Here is a 24,313-nt window from a genome sequence, read left to right as displayed (position 1 = left end):
GGGGGGTCGTAGGGGTTACACCGAACAGGAGAAAAAACTGCGAATATTTACAAACCTTTTAACAACAAGTAAAAACAATGTCAAATGAACAAAGGAGCCGAGGAACTGAAATCAAGTCCTTGAAGAAATCAGGAGAAACCAAGAGTGATAGCTCAAAGTGACAACTCGCAGCGACAGAAAGTGCCTCAGGACACATAATCCAGCAATAGAAGTCATAAGCAAAAGCTGGGGTGTTACACTGAACCCAAAATCATATATAACAACAAAATCAAAGACCTCGCACAAAGTAGTTGAAAGAGTAATATGCTTTATAAAGTGACCCTAAATTTTAAAATTTTCATTCATGAGAATTGGAGTGATAGCTACGTTAAAGAAATACTACTTCAGCAGTTGTCAGTCCATGTTGGACAAATAGTTTACGTCTTGGTATAATCAGCCTCGTTCAAATTTAACACCTTTCTCAGAAACATTGAAAAAATAATAACGCAGATAACAAGATAATTATATAGGTAAATAATGTTATATATTAACATTATTTCCGAAACATCTCTAAAAACAGGAAATTGCAAGTCCGGTGTAGCGACGTCCATAAACAATGATTGTCTCCTGTCAGTCTTGTCTGCAGCCATTCTCATTAAAAAATATGCCAAAGCACCATCATTTGTGGCATTACTAGTGCGCTATCCAACTATTTCTTCAGTTTTCAACTTTCAACCCCTCCTCCGAAGGGAAAAAATTGCTGGCAACATCTATGTAGAGCTAGTGTACAGCAACAGGTCTTTTGAAAATAATATTTTTGCACGCGAGCTGACACCAAGTTTGCTTAACAAAAAGAATTTTCTATATTTGCAGATCATGAGTCCCATTTATTGCAGGTTCAAATCCCAGCACCTTATCTAATCATACTGGTGTTCAAGAAGGACAAAATAATACTTCAAAGAAAAATCATTCAGTAAACCAAATCATAAGCCTATATAATCATATATTTAGTGACCACATGCCGCTTCAGTTCCTTATACCCCCTTTGGCTTCTCGTCCTTCCCCAGTTCGTTTTTCTGGTAATAAGCTTCCTAAATTTTTTGATCGGGTTGATTGGAATCCAAATTTTAGACCGCTTTACCAAGAAAGAGTTGGGACTTTAATTGATAAAGTCTATATCCCTGATAGTTTGGATTCAATGGATAGTAATCCCTCTTTGACTATTAATTGTCTTTATTTTGAATTAATCCATTGCTTAAAGTATGGTGCTGCGGCAGTTTTTCCTACTAATAGGATAAGATTGGGCGCGCAGAAACCTTTTTGGAGCCTCAATCCTTTTTTGGTAAATTCTAATAAGGCGGCTAAACAAGCGTATTGGGAATGGCGGGCCCTCGGTAAGCCAAGAGACTCGCATCCAGTTTTTTTTGCTAATGAAAAAGAGAAAGGCTGAATTCCAAGCAGAGCTCCGTCGTCATAATAACCTGATCATAGAAGAAGCTTCTTCAAACATTGATAACGACAAGGACAAAAATCTCCTTTGGAATGTTCTCCGAGGCAATAGGCGGATTAACATGCCTGATACTAATTCCACACCATCGCTGAAAGAGTGGGAAAATTATTTTTCTAAGTTGTCGACTTCGTACGATTCTAACAGTGTTGTGTTGCAATTAGATGAAAGGTTGAAGAATTTTTCAACTGATTACAGGATTTCTGAGGATATGTTACGTGGAGCAATCAAAACGTTAAAGGCGCAGTCGGCTAAGGATCATGATGGCTTATTTGCTAATCACCTCAAACTTGCTCCTTCTTCTTTTCTTATTACTCTACTGGCATTTTTCAACCTTTTACTTACTACTGGTTTAGTACCATCGTCATTCTATATTGGCATAGTTACGCCTATTCCTAAGAGCGGGAAAAAAGACTTGTCATCTTGTAGCTCCTGGAGGCCAATTACTAGGGGTTCTATGATTGGGAAAGTGTTTGAGTTGTGTTTGAAGGATCTTCTTGAAATTCTTGACACTGGTTCTAATCAAGTTGGTTTCAAGAGAGGTTTGGGATGTGACCATGCCCATGCATCTTTCAGCAAAGTTATTGAAGAAGCGAGAATCTCTGGTCAACCGCTATACGCCCTCTTGATTGATATCAAAGGGGCCTTTGATAACATTTCTCATGCATCCGCTCTGCTCACTTTAATCCATGCTGGATTGCCCCTAGCTGTCATACGAGTCCTTCGCTCTTGGTATTCTGGTTTAAAGATCCGTATCTGTCCGAGTTCGTCTTCATCTCAGTCCAAATTAATTCAAGTGGGTAGAGGAATTAGACAAGGAGGAATTATTTCTCCTTATATATTCAATTCTTGTTTAGCTACTGCCCTTAATTCTCTTTCCTGCTCGTTTGTTTCATTATCTCGAAATCTGTCTTACATTGCATATGCTGATGACATTATCCTTCTAAGCCGGTCCAAGTCTAGTCTTGTTTCTAATTTTAATATTTTAATTAATTGTTTAAAAGGTTTGGGCCTTTCTATCAGTTTTGAAAAATGTCAATTTTTTGTTGTAAATTGTTTAGAGGATAATGTCAGGGCGACTCTCGATTGCGGCAATGGTGTTATTTTTCAGTCGTCGCCAATAGTCACTTATTTGGGATTACCTTATGCTGCTTCAAAAAGAGATTTCAAACCAGTCCTGGTTCAGCATGTTCAGATGAAACTACGCAAGGCATTTGGTCTTTTAATTCGTTTTCGGGGTCTTTACCGTCGGGACGTCCTTGGTCGTATGTATAGCGCTGTTGCTCTGCCTCACGTATTGTTCCCGTCCCTCCTCTTCCGAAATTTCAGACCTTCTGATCTTTCGCCCATTAAAGTTGCTTATTTTAAATTTTGTAAATTTTTACTTGGTTTCCCCCTTTCTTTTAGTAACACTGAGATTGTTTTAAAGCTTAATGTGAAGGATCCTGTAGTCTGTATAAAGAAAAAATATAAAACATTTGAAGATAGGGCGAAAATTAGCCTTTTAGGCCACAATTTATTTCCGTTTTTTAGTAACAGTTCTGGCTCTTCATGATTTATAGGCTAATCTATTTAGCAAGTGTTTTTTTTTTTTTTTTTTTTTTTTTTTTTTTTTTTTTTTTTTTTTTTTTTTTTTTTTTTTTTTAAGTGTTCGATCAATATTTGACACGTTTTGATTGTAAGTATTATCAGTTGTTTTTTCTTTATATTATATTGTAGCGTACTCCTCATTTTTTGAGGGAAATAAAGAAAATAAATAAATAAATAAATAAATAAAGGAAGTTCATGTCCATAAAAACCACATCCGACTTTTCAGCGGTGCGTTGTCCAGTCGGGTAAATTACCAAGATACAATTCCTGTGGAAAACATACACTCCCCTCGTGGATCTTTCTACAAATAGATGCTGATCCATGTCGGCGATCACGCCTATTTCTTCTTTACCGACTTTTAAAATTAAATCCATCATCAGATGTGGAGTTAAAAAACAATACCCCAAATCAAACCCAAACTCCTGACAGATTTTTTCTGTGTTCTTACACACAATATCCAACAACGTCAATATTTCACTTGCAAGGTACATTTTACAATAATCTTCCTCATTTTTACGCCCTTGCAGTGCCCAAAACTTTTTTAGCAAATTCATAGTCGGCAGGGTGCATTGATGACTGGAAAGTGGATCATAAGACAATTTAATGGGTGGCAATTTTTCCTCAAGAAGCCACGAGTGGAGTAATAGTATTCAGACGGATATAGGCCCTTACGCGTTAAAAAATTAAACATTTCATCATCTGGAAAGTGTTGTTGAAGGAGGGAGAAACTAATAAAATTGTCGCTAATCTGTGCCTGAATCAACCGATTTAGGGATTAAGGGTGGGGGGGGGGTGGAATTATAGAAATCTCAAAAAACGGATTTTATTCAAACACGTGTTACCATTATATATTGTTTCCTAAGGGAAACCTTTTCATGTTTTGTAACCCCTCAGGTTGAGAAAATATGTGGTTTACACCATTTAAATGGTATAAAAATAAAATTTTCTACATCTTTGTCATTCTTGTCTTATTTCCCACTTTGACACCATTTTAATGGATTCCTGTTTTCCCGATGGGGGGAGGGGTTCTATCTCCTGTCCCTGGTGGCGCCCATTGTTTAGAATTGGACCCGATAGTGCTTAAATGTTTGGTGAAGTAGCCTGGAATAGATGGTTTCTTTGCCTTTTTCCTCTGGATTTTGGCTCGCAAACAATTTTCAAATAAAACGGTATAATTGTTGCCTCCGAAATCTTTAACATATATTTTAAAACACAGCATTTAATATTTGTATTCATTAATGTAATTAATTCATAGAAATATATAAATAATCTAAATAGTAATTTATTTAAAATGCATAAACACATACAAACAATAACTTCAATTATAAATATAATTTAATTAAAAATAATTCAATTAAAAAAAATTAATAATTTAATTAATAAATTAAAAGTTAAATAGATAAATGAAATTGAAAAATTGAAAGTCATTATTAAAAATTACCTGCTCTCCTTTGTCATCTTTCAAGGCTTCTTCAGTCTTTTCTTTCAGTTCGTGGTATTCATCATTGAGTTTTTCTAATTCATCAGAAAGTTATTGTAAAGTCACTGAAATCTGTGAACTAGTCTTCTTTACAACCACAGGCTTTCCAATTAATGACAATAGACTAGAAATTCCATTGATCTTGTCCACTTTTTTTCGTTTTACTGGAGTGATGGTGTCGGAAAAACAAAATCCTGTATTATATTATTTATACAATCTGGTCAAAATTGCCTTTTACTATTATTTTTGCAATAGTTGCAAATAGTATATATTATAGTATATAGTATCACTATACTATAGTTTCTCTGCTTTTGTTACATACTTTCCAGTTGATTACATTGTATTTTTAATTAAATTCGTTTATCTTCTTTTTTTCTGTCTTATGAGAGCGGTGATATCTGCATTGTTAAATCTAGTAAATATCAAATCCTTTTTGACACCGTGAGCAAATAAACCAGTGTCTTTATTGTTCAAGCCCGTCGTAATGCGCTAAACATTTGTTATTGCGCAAAGGCGGAGTTAAGAAGAGAGGTCTAGATTGATATATTTCAAAAATCTTTAATGGAGACTATAGGACTTTTCGCTACTGTTCATGTATACTTTTACTCTAGTCTATATCTTGTAAAATATTGTACCAACGGTCCTGCTTCTATTATTTTATTTTCAAAAAGAAACACAATTTACAAAAGATAAGCGAGGTCAAAGTACAAAATAAGAAGTCATCACGTCAGGTCAGTGGTTTTCCTGGTTCACCTTTTTTTGTCCCTTGATTTTTTTCTTTTTTCGACGTTTGTTTCCAGGCATTGCCCTAAATTTACACTGTTTCCAGGGTCCTATAAAACCAAACTTAACATTAGCTTAGTCAAAATTTTAGTCGTTCTCAATTCATGGTAGAAATCAAAGACACATGATCCATGTTCAATGAACTCCGTCAAAAATAAGGAAGCAACAATGAATAATACACAATATACAATTAAAAAGGGACATATTCGTCTGAAAACAGCATTTAAATACTTTGTGGAGTTATATAGAATCATCAGTGAAAAAGAGTAGTTGATAATAAATTCATTTTTCATTCAGTAGTTGTTCTCCATGTAGATTTTTCCATGACCACATACTGGTCAGAATGGGAATCGAAGCAACGAGGAAAGATAGATTAAGAACTTGTAGCGAAATTTCGTTTGTGCATGTCTGCGATGAATTTTTGTAAGTCAACTAAATTGTTCCTGTAGCGCAGGTCACAGCGAGAAGCCGATAGCCCCCTCTTTTGAGAGCTTGATTGTTTCCTGTGGGAATTTCAAGCCAGTAATAGGGGGTAAAACTTAAATTCTACCTGGTTAGTTCGCCTGTGGGAAATTTTAAACAAGTAAAAACATTGAAATGAGACTGAATCAAGAGTTTTTTTTTTGCAAGTAAACTTATTTTTTTGTTATTGGAGTAATATAGAAAATATGCTAAAATTCAATGCTCTTCTACTCCAAACATAATTTTCTATTCCTTCTTTGGATCCTTTAAGTAGGCCTTCTATGGTCAATCATTTTAATTATTTTCTTTTGTCTTTTTTGCCTTTTTTTAGTTTATCCATACCCCTATGAACTGTTTAAGGTTCTTAGGGGCAGGATATTTTCGGCAAAATAAGTCCACCACTTTGAATGCTCTGTTTTGGCAAAAGTTTGAAATTATGCCTTAAAAAATCTGAAAGATCATTTGAATTGTTTGGATATCTTCTCGGCTTTACCTCTTCTCGATTTTTTTGAGGCAATTTTAAAATTGAAATAGAGTTTCGAAAATGTGTTGAAAGGTAAATAACTAGAGGGCTCTGGGGCCAAGAAAGTGTTTTAGCGTCGTGAAATGTTGTCAGTTGTTATAGTTAGAAGCCAGAGTATGTGTTTTTAATTTATTCTTTCAAATTAAAGGTGACCATTTCAGACTAGTTATTTTTAACTCATCTCTTAAAAAACTTTTCAAAAAAAGCTGCAATGAATACCAGAAAAACTAGATCTAATCATGCCATTTTGTTTCACTTGACTCTAGATACACTAGATATTGATTTTAAATAATGCTGAATAACGAGAAGATCAACAAAGTCAATGGTTTCACTTACCTTGCAGTATTATTAGTAAACATGTTGGATACATTGAAGATGATAATACAGAATAGCTATCGCCCTGTGCGTTTTTTAACAATTGAAAAAAGTTTGAAAGATTAAGAAAAATAAGTCTGCAAACCAAGATTAGAATACTGGAAGCTACAGTGATGACAGTGATCAACTATGGTTCTGAAGCATGGGCGCTCCAAAAATCGAGGAAGAGGTTTCCCAGAGATATTGCCGACAGATTATTTTGAATACCCCGCTGACCATATTTAAAACAGTAGGCTGTACGAAAAGCGTGGTTAAATCCGTTTTCTAGGACTTGATGAGAGAAAGGTTGAAAATTCTGCGGATGAAGGATGACAGATTATCAATGATGTCATTTTTGGATAACCGTCTAGGACTAAACGGAAAGCAGATCGTCCGCGGTTTTGGTGGGAGGATTTCGTAAAGAAAGATTTAATAGAAATGGAAACTTTCTGGGAGGGTGTAAAGGAGGAGGCTTTGAATAGATTTGGATGGAGGAGGAGCGTGCGTAGCAGTGTCGGCATCAGGCGGCTTAGTGCTGCGGTGAGTTGTAAGTAGTAGTAGTATTCATGTCATTTTGGTTGACTTTACTCTAGATTCACATACGCACGGGAATCGATGCAGTCGGTGATATTCACGAATTAAATCAATTATTATCGGTATAAGCAAATGGTAATGTTTCTTCCATGGCTTCCTATTGCTTTGAAAAAAAAAAGTATTCTTGAGGATCAGTATAGTCAATTTCTTGTTTCCAGAGTGTTAGTTAACAGCATTAGACGAATAATTTTTAACTCATCTCTTACACATACACACACTAATAAAAAAATCTGCTCAATAAAAACATAAAAGAATACCAGATAAATTACAACTATTGATGCAATTTTGGTTTGCTTACTCTATATTTTCTCACACGTGCAAACATTAATTAACAAGCCTTTCGTCACTGTGCAGAAAAAACTGTCTAGTTGCCAGATGAAGGCTTTTTTTCAGCACCACAACTTGCTATCAAAAGTAACTAGAATTGCATAATTTGATAACTGATTTGACATGATAAGCAAGTAACCCGGTGCAACTACTTACTTGAACCTAGGGTTATAGAGTAACGAAACTAAAATTTCCTGATTTAAAAACTTTGTACCTCTTTCTGGCTCGAACGTTCCGGGTATTCTTCCGAAAACTTTTTGAGAAAAAGTAACAGTTTCGACATCAATCGGTAACCAGGGGACCAATTTTGGACGCTTGTCAGTTTCATACGGATTAGTTTTGGAGTAAATACTATATATATCCAAGGCATCTGGAGTCTTGTCAGCAGCTATATAATAAGAATGATATATGTTTTTATTTTATTCAAATACTTTTTCTCTCAATATATTTTCTATATTAAATGGAAGGGGTTATGAGTAGCCCTAAAGGGAGCAAACGAAAAATAAATATGAATAACAAAAATATAAAATAAACCTTCCTCGAGTAAAGCAATGTGGCTCAAACCTAGTAATGTGGGCTTTTGCATCCAATGGGGCACAATTTATTAGAAGTTGGAAGTTTTAGTGCCCTTTTTAAGAGTCAAAAGTACATGGAGGAAAATCAGCCCCCCCCCGAACCTATAATTCCCAAAAACACATCAGATCAAAATTTCAAGAGATGTATTTTTCCAGCATAGTTCTAAGGTCCATTAATTATATCTTTGGGGATGTCAACCTCCCCACAGTCCTCAGGACAAGGGCTGTAAGTTATGCAATTGGTTCATTGTGTACATATAGTATATAAAATTAAGAAAGGTGTTCATGTTTGAGCTTTACTTTCCAAGAAGACAAAGGGCATTCAGATGAACCTTTCAAAGAATTTTGAAAAAAAAATCAAACAAAAAATTACAAAAAATCATGTGTATACAGATGGTATAAAGGGCGTAACTCAGGAATGACTGACTATATTAATTTCAAGCTTTCAGGAAATGATAAGAGAGATGATCAAAAAGACAATATTTGCGTGCTACCAATACTATTAAATCTATCACCACTACTGCTACCACACTACTCATTTACAGTATTGAGGGGAAGTTTGAAACAAATCAAAATACACTATGCGTATACACATTGTCAAAAGAGCGCATCTCAAGAATTGATTTGGGTAATAAGTTGAAACTTTCAGAGAATGGTTAAATGGGAGCATCATCTAACCAAAAGAAAATAGCTGAACTGCTAATACTACTATCACTGCTAAATTTACTACTACTACTACTACGACCACTACCTTATATACTGATTCTATTGCAACTATTTTTAAGGCTAAGAGCGCTAAGATAAAAATCTCAAGAAGCTGATGAACATATAGGTTATCAAAAGGACATATCAGAAATGTCATAACATGAACTAATTGTATTAAACTGAAACTTCCAGGACTTGATGAGAGGGGTGTTCTACTGGCCGAAAGGTTAGTACTTCTACTGGTAATAGTACTCCCGCTATTACTATTAATACTATTTATATTACTAGTAATACCAACACTACTACTGTGATTACTATTATAATTATAAATATATATATATATATATATATATATATATATATATATATATATATATATATATATATATATATATATATATATATATACATATATATATATATATATATATATATATATATATATATATATACATATATATATATATATATATATATATATATATATATATATATATATATATATATATATATATATATATACTAGCTGTTGGGGTGGCGCTTCGCGCCACCCCTAGTTGGTTGGGGTATATATACATATATATATATATATATATATATATATATATATATATATATATATATATATATATATATATATATATATATATATATATATATATATATCTTCTATATATATAAAAATAAGTTGTCTGTCTGTCTGTGGATCAGGTGACGTCATGTTTCTGTGTTGACTGACGTCATGAAATTAGTTGTCGTCATTTTTGCTTTGACGGTGACGTCATTCGAGATATTTAAGACATATGTTCACGTAGAAATCTATTAATGTTTAAGTTTACAATGACTGATGAACTTACAATGGCAAAAGCCGATGAAGATGCTCAAGCCGATGAAGATGCTCAAAGAGTCTATGCCAAAAAACTTGCTGCTGATAGAGAAAGTCAGAAAAGAAAGCGTGCCGAGGAACTACCAGAGCAACGCGAAAGCAGACTTGCTGCTAAAAGAGAAAGTGAAAAAAGAAGGCGTGCCGAGGAATCAAAAGGACAGCAAGGAAACAGGCTTGAGGCTGACAGAGAAAGAAAGAACAGAAAGCGTGCCGAGGAATCAAAAGAACAGCAAGGAAACAGGCTTGAGGCTGATAGAGAAAGAAAGAACAGAAAGCGTGCCGAGGAACTACCAGAGCAACGCGGAAGCAGACTTGCTGCTAAAAGAGAAAGTGAAAAAAGAAGGCGTGCCGAGGAATTACAAGAACAGCAAGAAATCAGGCTTGCTGCTGATAGAGAAAGTAAGAAAAGAAAACGTGCCGAGGAATCACAAGAACAGCAAGAAATCAGGCTTGCTGCTGATAGAGAAAGTAAGAAAAGAAAGCGTGCCGAGGAATCAGAGCAACCTGAAAGTTATCGCCTGGCATTCAGGTACAACCCAGTCGATGATTATAGCTTGAGTAGATGTGTTCAAATCGGGACAATGTCTAAAATTTGTCCCTATTGCAAGGCCTTGAAATTCAATGGTGAAACAATGGGAATGTGTTGCGCCACAGGAAAAGTTAAACTTCCTCTATTGGCTGCACCACCAGAGCCATTGAAGACTTTCCTTACTGGAACTACGTCAGAATCTAAGCGTTTTTTGTCAAAAATCAGAAAATACAACTCATGTTTCCAAATGACGTCGTTTGGAGCCCAATTCGAAAATCCAGATCAATTTATGTCTACTTTCAAAGTAAAAGGGCAAATTTATCATAGAGCAGGGTCGCTTCTACCATTCTCAGGCGAGAATCATAAATTTTTACAATTGTACTTCATGAGTGATAGAAATTCTGAATTGAATGCACGTTGCGAAATTTCTCCCAGCGTTGAAAGGACAATCGTTTCCCAATTGCAACATCTTTTCCACAAAAATAATAATTTAGTGCGTCTGTTCAAAACAGCCATCGATTTGATGCCTACTGATACGCATAAAATTGTTATTTCCGCTGACAAAACGCCTCCTGGCCAACATGTGCGTAGATACAATGCTCCAACTATCGACGAAGTGGCAATCTTTATGGTCGGTGATCAGTTTTTACCTCGAGATATTATTCTTCATAAGCGAAACGCTCAGTTGTTAAGAATTGCTGAAACTCATCGATGCTACGATGCCCTACAAATGAAGCGGTTAATTATCCATCTGAATTTTTAAATTCCATAGATCCTTCAGGGTTTCCACCACACGTGCTACAACTAAAAATAGGCGTACCAATAATACTTTTAAGAAATATCAACCCACCAAAGCTTTGCAATGGCACGCGACTTGCCGTAAAAAAACAATGGAAAACCTAATAGAGGCCACAATCTTGACAGGGCCTTATGAGGGTGAGGCTGTTCTTATTCCTCGCATTCCCATGATTCCAACGGATCTGCTTTTTCAATTTAAAAGATTGCAATTCCCAATTCGATTAGCATTTGCAACCACCATCAACAAAGCTCAAGGGCAATCACTAGAAAAATGCGGTATAGATCTTAATACAGATTGCTTTACCAATGTACAATTGTATGTTGCATCTTTGAGGGTCGGTAAACCTGACAATCTATTTATACGCACAGACAATGGAACAGCGAAGACTGTTGTATATTCACAAGTTTTACGTAGTTAATTTGTATTGTATCTATCTATCTATCTATCTATATAAAAACGAGTTGTGTGTATGCATGTTTGTTTGTTTGTAAAAAGAGCGTTTGCATATGACGTCATTATTAGTACATACGGCTTTGTATAAGGACAGACAGTAAGTCGTTACGCGCCATATTAGCTACGCGCCATTGTAGTTGTGTCCCTGTGTCCCACCTGTGAATATAGATAGATATATCTATATATATAAAAATAAGTTGTCTGTCTGTGGATCAGGTGACGTCATGTTTCTGTGTCGACTGACGTCATGAAGTTAGTTGTCGTCATTTTTGCTATGACGGTGACGTCATTAAAGTTATTTAAGACATATATGTTCACGTAGAAATCTATTAATGTTTAAGTTTAAAATGACTGATGAACTTACAATGGCAAAAGCCGATGAAGATGCTCAAAGAGTCTATGCCAAAAAACTTGCTGCTGATAGAGAAAGTCAGAAAAGAAAGCGTGCCGAGGAATCAAAAGAACAGCAAGGAAACAGGCTTGAGGCTAAAGAACGCAAAACCGCGCAGTTAGATGAAGATCCACCTGGACAGCGAGAGTCAAAACATATCAAAACTGAAAATGATAGCGATGATGATTGGGTTTGGGATTTTGACTTGGATAAGGTCATCAATGCCTACCAGATTTTAGTTAAAAAAACAAAGGTTCGGCGATATGTATTTCATAGTGAAGCTGAAAAATAAAGAAGAAAAAGAAAACTGAAAAAAGAAAAAAATGTAAAAAACTAAAAAATACTAAAAAGAAAAAACACTCAAAGAGAAATTACAGACCGGGACACAAATGAAGACCGGGACAGAGGGAGTATAAATAACGACCGGGACACTCAAAGATAAATTACAGACTGGGATACCGGGACACAAATGACGACCGGGACACAGGGAATATAAATGACGACCAGGACACAGGTATTTAAGAATATCGTTCAAAGACAAATTTTTAATTGTAAGAAGACCGTTGAAAGAGAAATTTCTAATTGTAAAATGACTGAAGAATCTACAATGGCAACGGTGCCACCATCGAAGTAGATAACCAGTGGGTTGTTCCATATTCCCCATTATTATCAAAAACATTTAATGCACACATAAACGTTGAATACTGTAACTCCGTAAAGGCAGTCAAATACATATGTAAATACGTCAACAAAGGCAGTGACATGGCAGTTTTGGGCTTGCAGCCCGAAATCAAAGATTTCGACGAAATCGTACAATATCAGGCTGGAAGATACATAAGCAGTAATGAAGCTGTTTGGCGAATTCTTTCATTTCCGATACATGAACGTAGTCCAGCTGTTGTTCACTTAGCGGTACATTTACAGAATGGTCAACGTGTTTATTTCTCGGAAACCAACGTGCAACAAAGAGCCCTGAATCCACCGGATACAAAATTAACAGCTTTTTTTTCGCTTTGCAAAAATGATTCTTTTGCAAAAAACTGCTGTATACTGAAGTGCCTTCGTATTACATGTGGAATACTAAAAATAAAGTATTTGAACGTCGAAAACAGGGTAAGTCAGTCGACGGCCAACCTACCATCTTCAAAGATACCACGATAGGAAGACTCTACACCGTTCACCCCAATCAACATGAATGCTTCTTTCTACGCCTGCTTTTGGTGAATGTACCCGGTCCGACATCCTTTGAGTATTTGAGAACTGTAAACGGTACTATACATGACACTTACCGTAGTGCATGCCAAGCTCTGAATTTATTAGAGAATGACCAACACTGGGATAACTGCATCAATGACGCGTGCGAAACGTCAACCCCAAGTCAAATTCGTGCATTGTTTGGCATCATTTTAACAACTTGCTCTCCATCAGCTCCTACAGAGTTACGGGAAAAATATAAGTCAAAAATGTCCGAAGATATACTCCATCGAAAACAGTTAGAGACATCAGATATGACTTTTGATTTTACATCAGAAATTTATAACTACACTTTAGTTATTATAGAAGATTTGTGCGTACGTATGGCAAATAAACCTCTTCAGGATTTGGGAATGCCTTCACCTAACCGTATCGCTGCTGTTTCGACATGTGTAGAATTGGATCGTGAACAAAGTTACAGTACGAGTGATCTATTGCGGTATGTACAAAATAACATTTCCAAGCTAACGTCGGAACAAAAAGACATTTATGATACGATAGACTCAATTTCAGGACGTATACAACTACCTACTGATTTCTGTAATTTAGTGACGTGCAAAAATGAATTGATTGAAAAAGTATTTCCGAATATTCTAAAAAATGATAAAAATAATAAATGGCTAAGTGAAAGAGCGATTCTCGCACCCAAAAATATAGACGTCCACGAAATCAACAATATTGTTTTGACCAAGATTCGAGACCAGGCAGTCCTTTACAAGTCAGTCGACACAGTTTTGGAACCAAATGAAGCGGTTAATTATCCATCTGAATTTTTAAATTCCATAAATCTTTCAGGGTTTCCACCACACGTGCTACAACTAAAAATAGGCGTACCAATAATACTTTTAAGAAATATCAACCCACCAAAGCTTTGCAATGGCACGCGACTTGCCGTAAAAAAAAACAATGGAAAACCTAATACAGGCCACAATCTTGACAGGGCCTTTTGAGGGTGAGGCTGTTCTTATTCCTCGCATTCCCATGATTCCAACGGATCTGCCTTTTCAATTTAAAAGATTGCAATTCCCAATTCGATTAGCATTTGCAATCACCATTAACAAAGCTCAAGGTCAATCATTAGAAAAACGTGGTATAGATCTTAATACTGATTGTTTTTCCCATGGACAATTGTACGTTGCATGTTCGAGGGTCGGTAAACCTGACAATCTATTTATATGCAGCGACAATTGGACAGCGAAGAATGTTGTATATTCGCAAGTTTTACGCAGTTAATTTGTATTGTATCTATCTATCTATCTATCTATATAAAAACAAGTTGTGTGTATGCATGTTTGTTTGTTTGTAAAAAGAGCGTTTGCATATGACGTCATTATTAGTACATACGGCTTTGTATATGCACAGACAATGAGAAAGCCAAGAATGTTGTATATTCGCAATTTTTACGTAGTTTAACTCCTGCAGACAAAATGAATGCTTGCCTGAAAAATTCTAATTTATGGGCACACGTAAAAATATTAAAATTAACTACAAATATGCGTGTCCGATTGCAAAACGATGACTCTGGTCAAACATTTTCAGATCAATTGCTGGCAATTGGAAACGGAAAGCTCCCAGTAGTGGGAAAGCCAAAAATGTTGTATATTCGCAATTTTTACGTAGTTTGAAACACATATATAAATCTATCTATATTCACAGGTGGGACACAGGGACACAACTACAATGGCGCGTAACTAATATGGCGCGTAACGACTTACGCGCACGGGGGGGCTTGGGGGGGGGGGCGCGAAGCGCCCCACCAACTAGGTGTTGGGGTGGCGCGAAGCGCCACCCCAACAGCTAGTATATATATATATATATATTTTTAACTACGTAAAACTTGTGAATATACAACATTCTTTGCTGTCCCATTGTCTGTCCATATAAATAGATTGTCAGGTTTACCAACTCTTGAACATGCAACATAATAATTGTACATGGGAAAACAATCCATATTCAGATCTATACCGCATGTTTCTAACGATTGCCCTTGAGCTTTGTTGATGGTGATTGCTAATCAAACATTCCCTGTATCCTCGTCGTCATTTATATACCCCCCTGTGCCCCCGGCGTCCCCGTTGTAGTTGTGTCCCAGTGTCCTGGTCGTCATTTATATACCCTGTGTCCCGGTCGTCATTTGTGTCCCGGTATCCCAGTCTGTAATTTCTCTTTGAGTGTTCCGGTCGTCATTTATATTCCCTCTATCCCGGTGTCCTGGTCGTCATTTATATTCCCTGTGTCCCAGTCGTCATTTGTGTACCGGTGTCCCGGTCTATAGTGTCATCTAATAATGACGTCATATACAAAGCCTTACATACTTATAATGACGTCAAATGCAAACCCACAAACAAACAAGCATGCATATATACAACTTATTTTTATATATATAGATACAGTTTCTTTTTTATTTTTTTATTTTCTTAGTTTTTTTCTTTTTTAGTTTATCTTTTTTTTTAGTTTCTTCTTTTTATTGAATTGTTTTCTTCAATTTGTCAATGTTCATTCTAACATTGACACTTGGAAAAATCTTTACGTGCCAAGCATGCTAAAGCTCCAACAATCTATAATAAACCTCCAAATTTTGGGTTTCTGTTTTAAGGTTTTCGAATTACTTTAATCTATTGTCAAAATATATTGAAATATTTGTGCAATTCCCAGTTTTTTCTTTTTTTTAGTTTTTTAGCTTTTTTTAGTTTTTTTTTCTTTTTAGTTTTTTACCTTTTTTATTTTTTATTTTTTACGTTTTTTCTTTTTAGGTTTTTTCTTTTTTTCTTTTTTTTTTGTTTTTAGTTGTATTTTTTAGTTTTTTTTTTGTTTTTTACCTTTTTTCTTTTGTTCAGTTTTCTTTTTCTTCTTTATTTTTCAGCGTCACTATGAAATACATATCGCCGAACCTTTGTTTTTTTAACTAAAATCTGGTAGGCATTGATGACCTTATCCAAGTCAAAATCCTAAACCCAATCATCATCGCTATCATTTTCAGTTTTGATACGTTTTGACTCTCGCTGTCCAGGTGGATTTTCATCTAACTGCGCGGTTTTGCGTTCTTTAGCCGCAAGCCTTTTGGCATTAACCCTTTGAGCAGCTTCCTCGGCTGTTTCTTCTGTCATTTTAAGATCTATACTAACAATTCCTCTTCACGTGCCAAGCTTGCTAAAGCTCAACAATTTATAATAAACCTCAAAATTTAAGTATCTGTTTTAAGGTTTTCGAATTACTTTAATCTATTGTCAAAATATTTCGAAATATTTATGCAATTCCCAGTTTTTACATTTTAGTTTGTTTTCTTTTTCTTCTTTATTTTTCAGACGTCATATGCAAACCCTCAACACAAAAATACATACAACTTATTTTTATATATATAGAAGATATAATCTGGCGTAACAGACATACTGTAACAGACATAACACACATACAACTTATTTTTATATAGATAGAAGATATATAACTATTATAAGCCTTATGGTATGAATGTGAAAATTTCAAGGAATTCTGAGGGGGGAAGGTGAACTGAATCACAACACGCCCTCTGTATGCAGGTTGTCAAAGGGCGTAAGAGCAAATCTTAGGAACGGCTTGGTGTGTTAAGTTGAAACTAACATGGCTTGTTGTGGGGGATGTCGAACTAATCCAAAGAAAATATTTGCATCCTAATGTTACGGCTACTATTATTAATTTTACTGCTAATACTACTGCTATTAAAATTTAGGGTACTAAGGCAAAACATCTGGGATATATACTACTATATCTTACACGGCCATTATTTATACTACACTGATATATACTACACTGCCATTTCTTGTGATTTTTTTTCTTTTTCTTTTCATCATTATTAGTATGGCAAATAAAGCTGACGTTTAGCCAATGTGGAATTTTTTTTTCTGATATTTTTTACTTTTTCATTTTGTTTATAAAAAAAAATATTATAAAAATTGGGTTATGAGGATCAGAGGAAGTTTTATTGGAGAGACAGAGGCGGTACTTGCCCCCGGCACAGAGATTTTTGGGAATGCAGAATTTCTAATAAGTAATCTAAAGGGTATAATGATATTGTAATTTTATCTTTATTGAACTAAAGTAGGAGACGCAGTCATTGAATGAAAATAATTAATGGATTATTAATTAATTACGAACAAATTAAAGTTAAAAATGCTCAATTATTTTTTACAAATACTTCTAAGCTCAAATGCCCCAAACTCTTTCATAATATTTAACTGGTTGAAACTGTATGTAATTAAATCGAAACACACTATGCCCACCCAAGTTGTCAAGAAGACGTGTCAGAAAATATTCAGGAACAGTTGATGGTGAGTTGAAACTTTCATCCTGCGTTAAAGGAGATATAGAGGAAACCAAAAAGCTGTTATGCGCATACTGCTACTAATGCTGCTAAGGTATCTAATAGGCTAAGGGTATTAATTTTAAGCTTTTAAGGAATATTTAGGCGGATGTTGAACTAAATCAAAATAAACTATGAGTATGTGGTCTTTCAAAAAGGTTACAAAGCAATGTCTCAAGAACCACTTATATCATTAAGTTAGACCTTTAAGGCGCGGATCTTGAACAAATCCATACAATTAATACCACCACTACAGTTACGTTAACTATTGACGCTAAGGGTATTAAGGTGAAAATTTAGGGAACTTTTAGCTAGAAATCCCATTGAAACTTTTAAAGGAGCTAATTTGATTCCAAAATAGAAGTTCGAGTGCTCTTTCCAAGAGTAGAAAGATATTGGAGGGCAAGCAGCCCTTCTCCCAAGTCCATACATTTTCCAAGCACATCCAGTCAAAATGTTGAGAGAGCCATTTTGTTCAGCACAGTAGAACGGTTAAGCAACTATGTCTCTAGAAATATTGAGCATGTCAACACCCCCACAATATTACAGTTGGCCCATCTTGGGTTTAAGAGTTTTTTTTAACTGCAAGTAAGGAGCGACATTAAAACTTAAAACGAACATAAATTACTCCGTATATGAAAGAGCTTGTCCCCTCCGCAACGCCTCGCTTTTTACGCTATAGTTTCTTTTATCGTTTTGAAAAGTAAATTTGTAACAGAGTCAAACTTTAGCGTTTTTTTTTATCGTTTTAAAAGTAGATTTGTGACAGAGTCAAACTTTAGCGTAAAGAGCGAGGAGTTGTGGAGGGGACAGCCTCTTTCATATACGGAGTAATTTCGGTTCGTTTTAAGTTTTAACATCGCTCCTTACTTGCAGTTCAAAAAACTTCTTTTTTTTGTTTAATTTCTGAACGTCTTCGAATTAATGCATGTTTTGATTTTGGCTCACCACCCATGAATAATCAAAACGAAATTTGCCTATTATTTCTCTTTTTTTGCTAAATGGCTTTCTCACAGCTTTGATCGGATGATTTTGATAAAAAAGGGGTGGGGGAGGGGGCCTAGCTGCCCTCCAATTTTTTGTTACTTAAAAATACAACTAGATTTTTTTTTATTTTTTGTACGAACGTTTTTGTTAGTAATAAACGTACGCACCTTACGAATTAACTTACGTATCGAACTTCTATATATGTGTATTTTTATTACGTATATGAGGGGGTTTGCCCCCTTGTCAATTCCTCACTCTTTAAACTAAAGCTTGAATTTTATCCCGAATCTTTACGAATGATCCCTGAATCACAAAGGCCGTAGAATAAATAGTTGAAATTACTAAAAATACTTTAGCGTAAAGAGCAAGGTATTGTGGAGGAGACGAACCTTCTTATTAAAAAATCTCCAAATTTTTACCCTTGGTTTACGGAAATAATTTCGGAGCGGGGAATTATTAAATGAACAAGATTCACCAAATACCTCGGAATCAATGTTGATGAAACTCTATCATTTAAAGATCATGTGAAGTCAGTTTCGAAAATATTGTCACGTAACTTAGGTATCATGCGCAAATTAAAACATATTTTCCCCCCAAATGTTCTACGATTGTTATATTTTTCCCTAATTTACCCTTACATTTTGTATTGCTCGTCGATTTGGCTTGGTACTTTCCCTTCGATAGTTCGTCCAATCCGTGTGATCCAGAATAATGCTATCCGAGTTTTTTGTGATGTTGGGAACCAGGGGGTCTTCGAGGTCTGTGTATAGGGATTTAAATATAATGCCTGCAGCTGGATTACGTGATTTTTATACGTTGATTTTTATATATAAGTATTACAGTGATAGCCTTCCTGATTGTTTTACAGGAATATTTTGTGAGAGGTCTGATGTTCACCACCACATTACTCGGATACGAGGTAATACTGAGATTCATCGATTAGTTACAAGTAGGTCTACTTTTTCACTTATTTACAGAGCTTCAAAACTTTGGAATAAACTGAGTATAGATATCAAGGATATAGGTAGCCTTGGCCAGTTTAAGTCTGATTTACGTGTGGAGTTGCTCGGTAGGTATGCTTTTGAAACAGATTAGCTAAAATAAATTTTACATAGGTTATTCATTTGTAATATTTATGTATTTTTGTTGTTGTTGTTGTTGTCTTGGGGTCACGCAAGGTTGTGTATTGTTTATGTTGTTTTTTTTTGGTTTTTTGTTTTTTTTATATTTCGGTATATGGTCTCATTCTCCATTTTTTTTTATTCTCCATATAAGTCTCTTTATTTTTGAATTTAGCACAGCCTCACAAGCTTCACTTTAGCACAGCCTCACAAGCTTCACTTATGTTGTGCTACTGATTAAGAAATGTTTATTTCTAATAAAATTGTTCTACTACTACTACTACTATACGTAATATTTTATGTTCGTTTTAAGTTTTAATGCTACTCATTACTTCCAGGTGAAAATTTTTTATATATTTATTTTCTTTTTTTTTAATAATACTAGAAAAACCAGCGCCCCCTTCATGGAAATTCTCTTCCTTCATGATAAATTCCTCCATGGAAAGATCCTCCCACGTAATCCCCTCCCCCAGCTCACTCCCACCGTAACACGAAAAGGTCCTCCTAAAAACGTCTTTACACTTAGTAATAACAATTACTATTGTAAACAATGGTCAAAGTCTGTAGCTTGCATCCCCTCCCCGGGGACTGTGGGGGATAAGACGTCCCCAAAGACATAGTTATTAGGTTTTCAACTAAGTTGAACAGAATGGCAATCTCAAAATTTTGATCCGGTGACTTTGGGGAAAAATGTGCGTGGGAGGGGGCCTAGGTGCCCTCCAACTTTTGGGTTACTTAAAAAGGGCATTAGGACTTTTAATTTCCATTAGAATGAGCTCTCTCGCAACATTCTAGGACCACTGGGTCGATACGATCAACCCCTGGAAAAAACTTTTTAATAAACACGCATCCGTGATCGGTCTTCTGGCAAAAACTACAAAATTCCACATTTTTGCAGATAGGAGCTTGAAACTTTTACAGCAGGGTTTTCTGATATGCGGAATCTGATGGTGTGATTTTGTTAAGATTCTATGACTTTTAGGGGATGTTTCCCGCTATTTTCTCAAATAAGGCAAATTTTCTCAGGCTCGTAACTTTTGATGGGATTCATCAATAATTAGTTTCATCAAGACTAATCTTGATGAAACTTATATATGTAAAATCAGCATTGAAATTTGATTCTGTTGATGAAACTATTTGTATCAAAATCCCGTTTTTTAGAGTTTCGGTTACTATTGAGCCGGGTCGCTCCTTACTACAGTTCGTTACCACGAACTGTTTGAAAAAGAGTGTAAATGGATCTAGGGTGTAAAAGAGCTTAGATAGAATATTTTGGGACTGATATTGTGTTTTATATTTCAATATTTGAGGATACGAACTATGGATTCTTATAGAAGAAAAACCGAAAAGATATAAAATATATTTTTGTTCCCCATGAAAAAGACTATGCCAGTAAAAAATGAAAAAAAAAATTAATTTAAAAAATTCCACAAAACATATTTTTTAAAGAAAAGTAAATAGCTCCATTAGCCAAAAATTAGCAGAAATAAAGTCAAGTAATCTTCCAAGGATAAAACTACAATAAATCACTATCAATAAATAAATAGAACACAAAACAAACGGAAACTAAAATAAATAGGCGAGTCAAACTCAAAACAAGCAAATTTAATATGAGTATGGCTGATAACCGTGATTTCTCAAGATCAGAACACAATTTAAACTTTACCGAAAACAAAATACATTTTAATTGTTTTCACTTTTTTTACTTTCATAAATAAAAGATTATCAAAACTTAAAGGAATAAATATCAGTATATGTAAATTAATCCATGGTCATTTGTTTTTTTTTCGGTAAAATACAAATTATTTTCTGGTCTTGAGAAAACATGGGGGTTATTGGCCCTACTCAAGCTGATTTTTGCTCGTTTTGAATTTAACCCGCCTATTTATTGTAATATCGGCTTGTTTTAAGTTCCATTGATTTATTCATAGAGATTTGTGGTGCTTTCATCCTTGGAAGATTACTTGACTTTATTTTCGCTCATTTTTGGCTTAACGGAGCTCTTTACATTTCTTTGAAAAACTTGTTTTGTATCATGCAATTATAACCGATAAATAATTACAATAAAATTTCCTGATTGCTTCATAAGTTATTCTTAATTCTCATGAAGGTCTTTATTAAAGATCAAACGTTTTGAATATTTGCTCCTAACAAGCAACATTCATGAAAACGATCTTGGAAGAAAATGGAGGCAGACGAGCATCGTCAGGTCCGTCACCGTCAAGCACCGTCACCAAATTCATTGAATTATAAAAAATTGCAATACTGGACATTCTTACTAGAAAAATACGCTATACTGGACACCTTCATCTGTTTGTTGGGAGCATGCATTTTATCCTAAATGTTTTCAAATAATACTTTTTAACCCCTGGCAATACTTTTTATACCCAGCAACACGAGTGTTATTTTTATTTGAGAGGCAACCCTACTCTTGATTCGAAATTCCAAAAATTTCGGTTAATATGTGGTATATTTGTCCCCTTCGTACAACCCCCCATTGCACTTCCTGGCTGAACGGCTGAGAAACAGAGATCAGCACAGCCGGTAGGGACTGTAAAGTCTAATGCCATATTCTTTACTTTGTCTCCTTTGTAAAGATGAAGACGAAGACTTGGATCATTTTCTCCAGAAATGCCCGGTGCTCTTTGATTTACAGGAAAATATTTACATGAGATTAGTTTGATGCATCCTGGTATTCTGCAAAATAGTAACCAACCACAATATCTCGAGTGGGGGTGTATATAGATAAATCTTAAGTAAGAAGAAAACGTTTATATGATCAGTTTCTTTTGTCGTTAGATTAGGTATTTTCACGTTGTATTCTGTTTCTTTGCGTGCTTGTAATTTTTAATGTTGATTAATTTTCCTTGCTTGTTTGTTATTTATTTAAATTTTTGTGTGTATATGGCCCTTAGGCTTTTGAAATGCACTTATCTATCTATCTATGGGATAGACTTCGTTCTTTACTAGGTTGCAACTACCGCTACATATAGAAGTAGAAATTGATATACAGAATTATATAGAATAAGAATTAGATAGAATATTATATAGATTATTATATAGAATTATTATATAGATATTATATATTAATTAGAATAATATATAGAATTAGAAAACTGAATCCTAATACGCTTTTGTTCTATTACTCAACACTTCAGACATTATAACTTTTTAGCTTTTATTTACAATATTTTTATCTGTATGACGACGCGCGATTTTGATGGGAGGATGTCGTAAGGACAGATTTAAGGGACATGGGAAATTCCTTGGAGGGTTTAAAGAGGGAGGCTTTGAATAGGTTGGGATGGAGACAGAACAAGCGTAACTGTGCTGGCCTCAGACAACTTGGTGCTGCGGTGAGTTGTTAGTAGTAGCAGTAGTTATATAGTTAATAATTCAGCAAGAAAAAAGAATACTTTACTTACTTGTTTCCCACAGCTTGTAAAACCCTTCCGCGTTTGCCTCATTACTCAATAAGTAATTACCTTCCTTTAAGCCTTTTAGTTTTGATAATACTGAATAAATATTGGCTAATGGCGGAGGCACAGCATCAGGTGGGAAATAGCCAAGTCGCTTTGCCTCCCAAAGAATTCGATTCTCAGGCATTTTTTCATAGAGTATGATTTCACCTGTGTACACATCTATACGCGCTAGAAAAAAAAATATTTTACTTATTTTGGATAGATAAACAAACACTACTACGCGCCATTATTCTCGGAAAGCTGGGACTTTGTGGAGACCAAACTGTTATTGAAGAGGCTAAAAGAAGATTTGAAATTGCATGTCACTATATATTTATGTAGAACAGAAACCCCAAGGGTCATAGCTACAAACAAGTAAATAACTAATATCAAATAACCCTAACTCCGACAAATAAAAAGAATAAATAAATTTCTATCAAATATTAAAATAGAAGTGACGCTTCACAAATATACAGTCTCTTCGAGATTATGAAAATCTCTCCCTATATTCTAAATATATCCGAAAGAACCGCACTAACCGCCTTATAAAATTACTGCTGCTTAAAGAATAAATTCATTAAGCAATAAAAATATTTGCCAAAGAGCTCATATGGGTAACTTACAAGGATGGGAACCGGCACTAGTTTCGACCCAAAACAAAAACTACGCACGCAGTCTAGTATGTGACGTTTCCTGGCATCTTTCCATTGTAATAAAAAAGCAAAATCAGTGTAATTGACAAAATTAGTCCAGTAATAAGAGTCTGATTCCAGTTCCCGACAAAAATACAACTGTGAGGTAGGAAGAAAATTCCGAGGGACGCCAAAGGTCAGATGGCGTTGGTGTCTTTTTTTTCGAAACTAGTGCCAATTCTCACTCTCTTCAACTACCCATACTCTTTGGCACAAATATCAAATCCTTCAGTTCTTTGCATACGGCTAAGAGATGAACACGTCCTTCATCAATATTCAAACGTTAAGCACGAATGAGAGTCTTCACTTTCAAGAACCCTTCCAAGGAATTTCTTTTTCCTTCAGTTGGAAGAAAACTAGAGTTATGTTTATACCTTCTATGAGGAAAAACATACTCTCAAGAGGAAACTAGAAAATAATTCTTTTTGGGAAGGGACAACCTAATTTTAGGTCTGTTCTATTGGTCCTATTAAACACACAAAAAAACTGACACACCGCCTACATAAAAGACAACACACTTTTCCA

At 35.0% G+C, this 24,313-nt stretch overlaps 1 protein-coding gene across 1 annotated transcript; it reads right to left on the bottom strand.

Annotated features, from left to right (window-relative positions):
* Window positions 1–5,185: 5,185 nt before the first annotated feature.
* On the bottom strand, window positions 5,186–23,308 carry LOC136030413 (uncharacterized). Its single transcript, XM_065709374.1, has 3 exons — window positions 23,061–23,308; window positions 7,814–7,987; window positions 5,186–5,389 (listed from the first exon to the last, which is right to left on the bottom strand). Exons 1-3 carry the CDS (start codon window positions 23,239–23,241, stop codon window positions 5,289–5,291), a joined length of 456 nt encoding a protein of 151 aa, XP_065565446.1. The 5' UTR covers window positions 23,242–23,308; the 3' UTR covers window positions 5,186–5,288.
* Window positions 23,309–24,313: the final 1,005 nt, after the last annotated feature.

This window comes from Artemia franciscana, chromosome 8, assembly GCF_032884065.1.
Source record: "Artemia franciscana chromosome 8, ASM3288406v1, whole genome shotgun sequence".
Taxonomy (NCBI): domain Eukaryota; kingdom Metazoa; phylum Arthropoda; class Branchiopoda; order Anostraca; family Artemiidae; genus Artemia; species Artemia franciscana.
Note: the sequence above shows the minus strand (reverse complement) of the source record. Positions and strands in the feature narration are given on the sequence as shown.

Bases quoted from the DNA above. Each gene is read 5' to 3' on its own strand.
- LOC136030413 (XM_065709374.1), bottom strand. From the start codon at position 23,241: ATGCCTGAGAATCGAATTCTTTGGGAGGCAAAGCGACTTGGCTATTTC. The intron at 7,988-23,060 runs GTAAGTAAAGTA...CTTATTATATAG, and splicing joins TTACAAGCTGTGGGAAACAA to CTGCTGACAAGACTCCAGAT. The intron at 5,390-7,813 runs GTACAAAGTTTT...TTGGTTTTATAG, and splicing joins AACGTTCGAGCCAGAAAGAG to GACCCTGGAAACAGTGTAAA.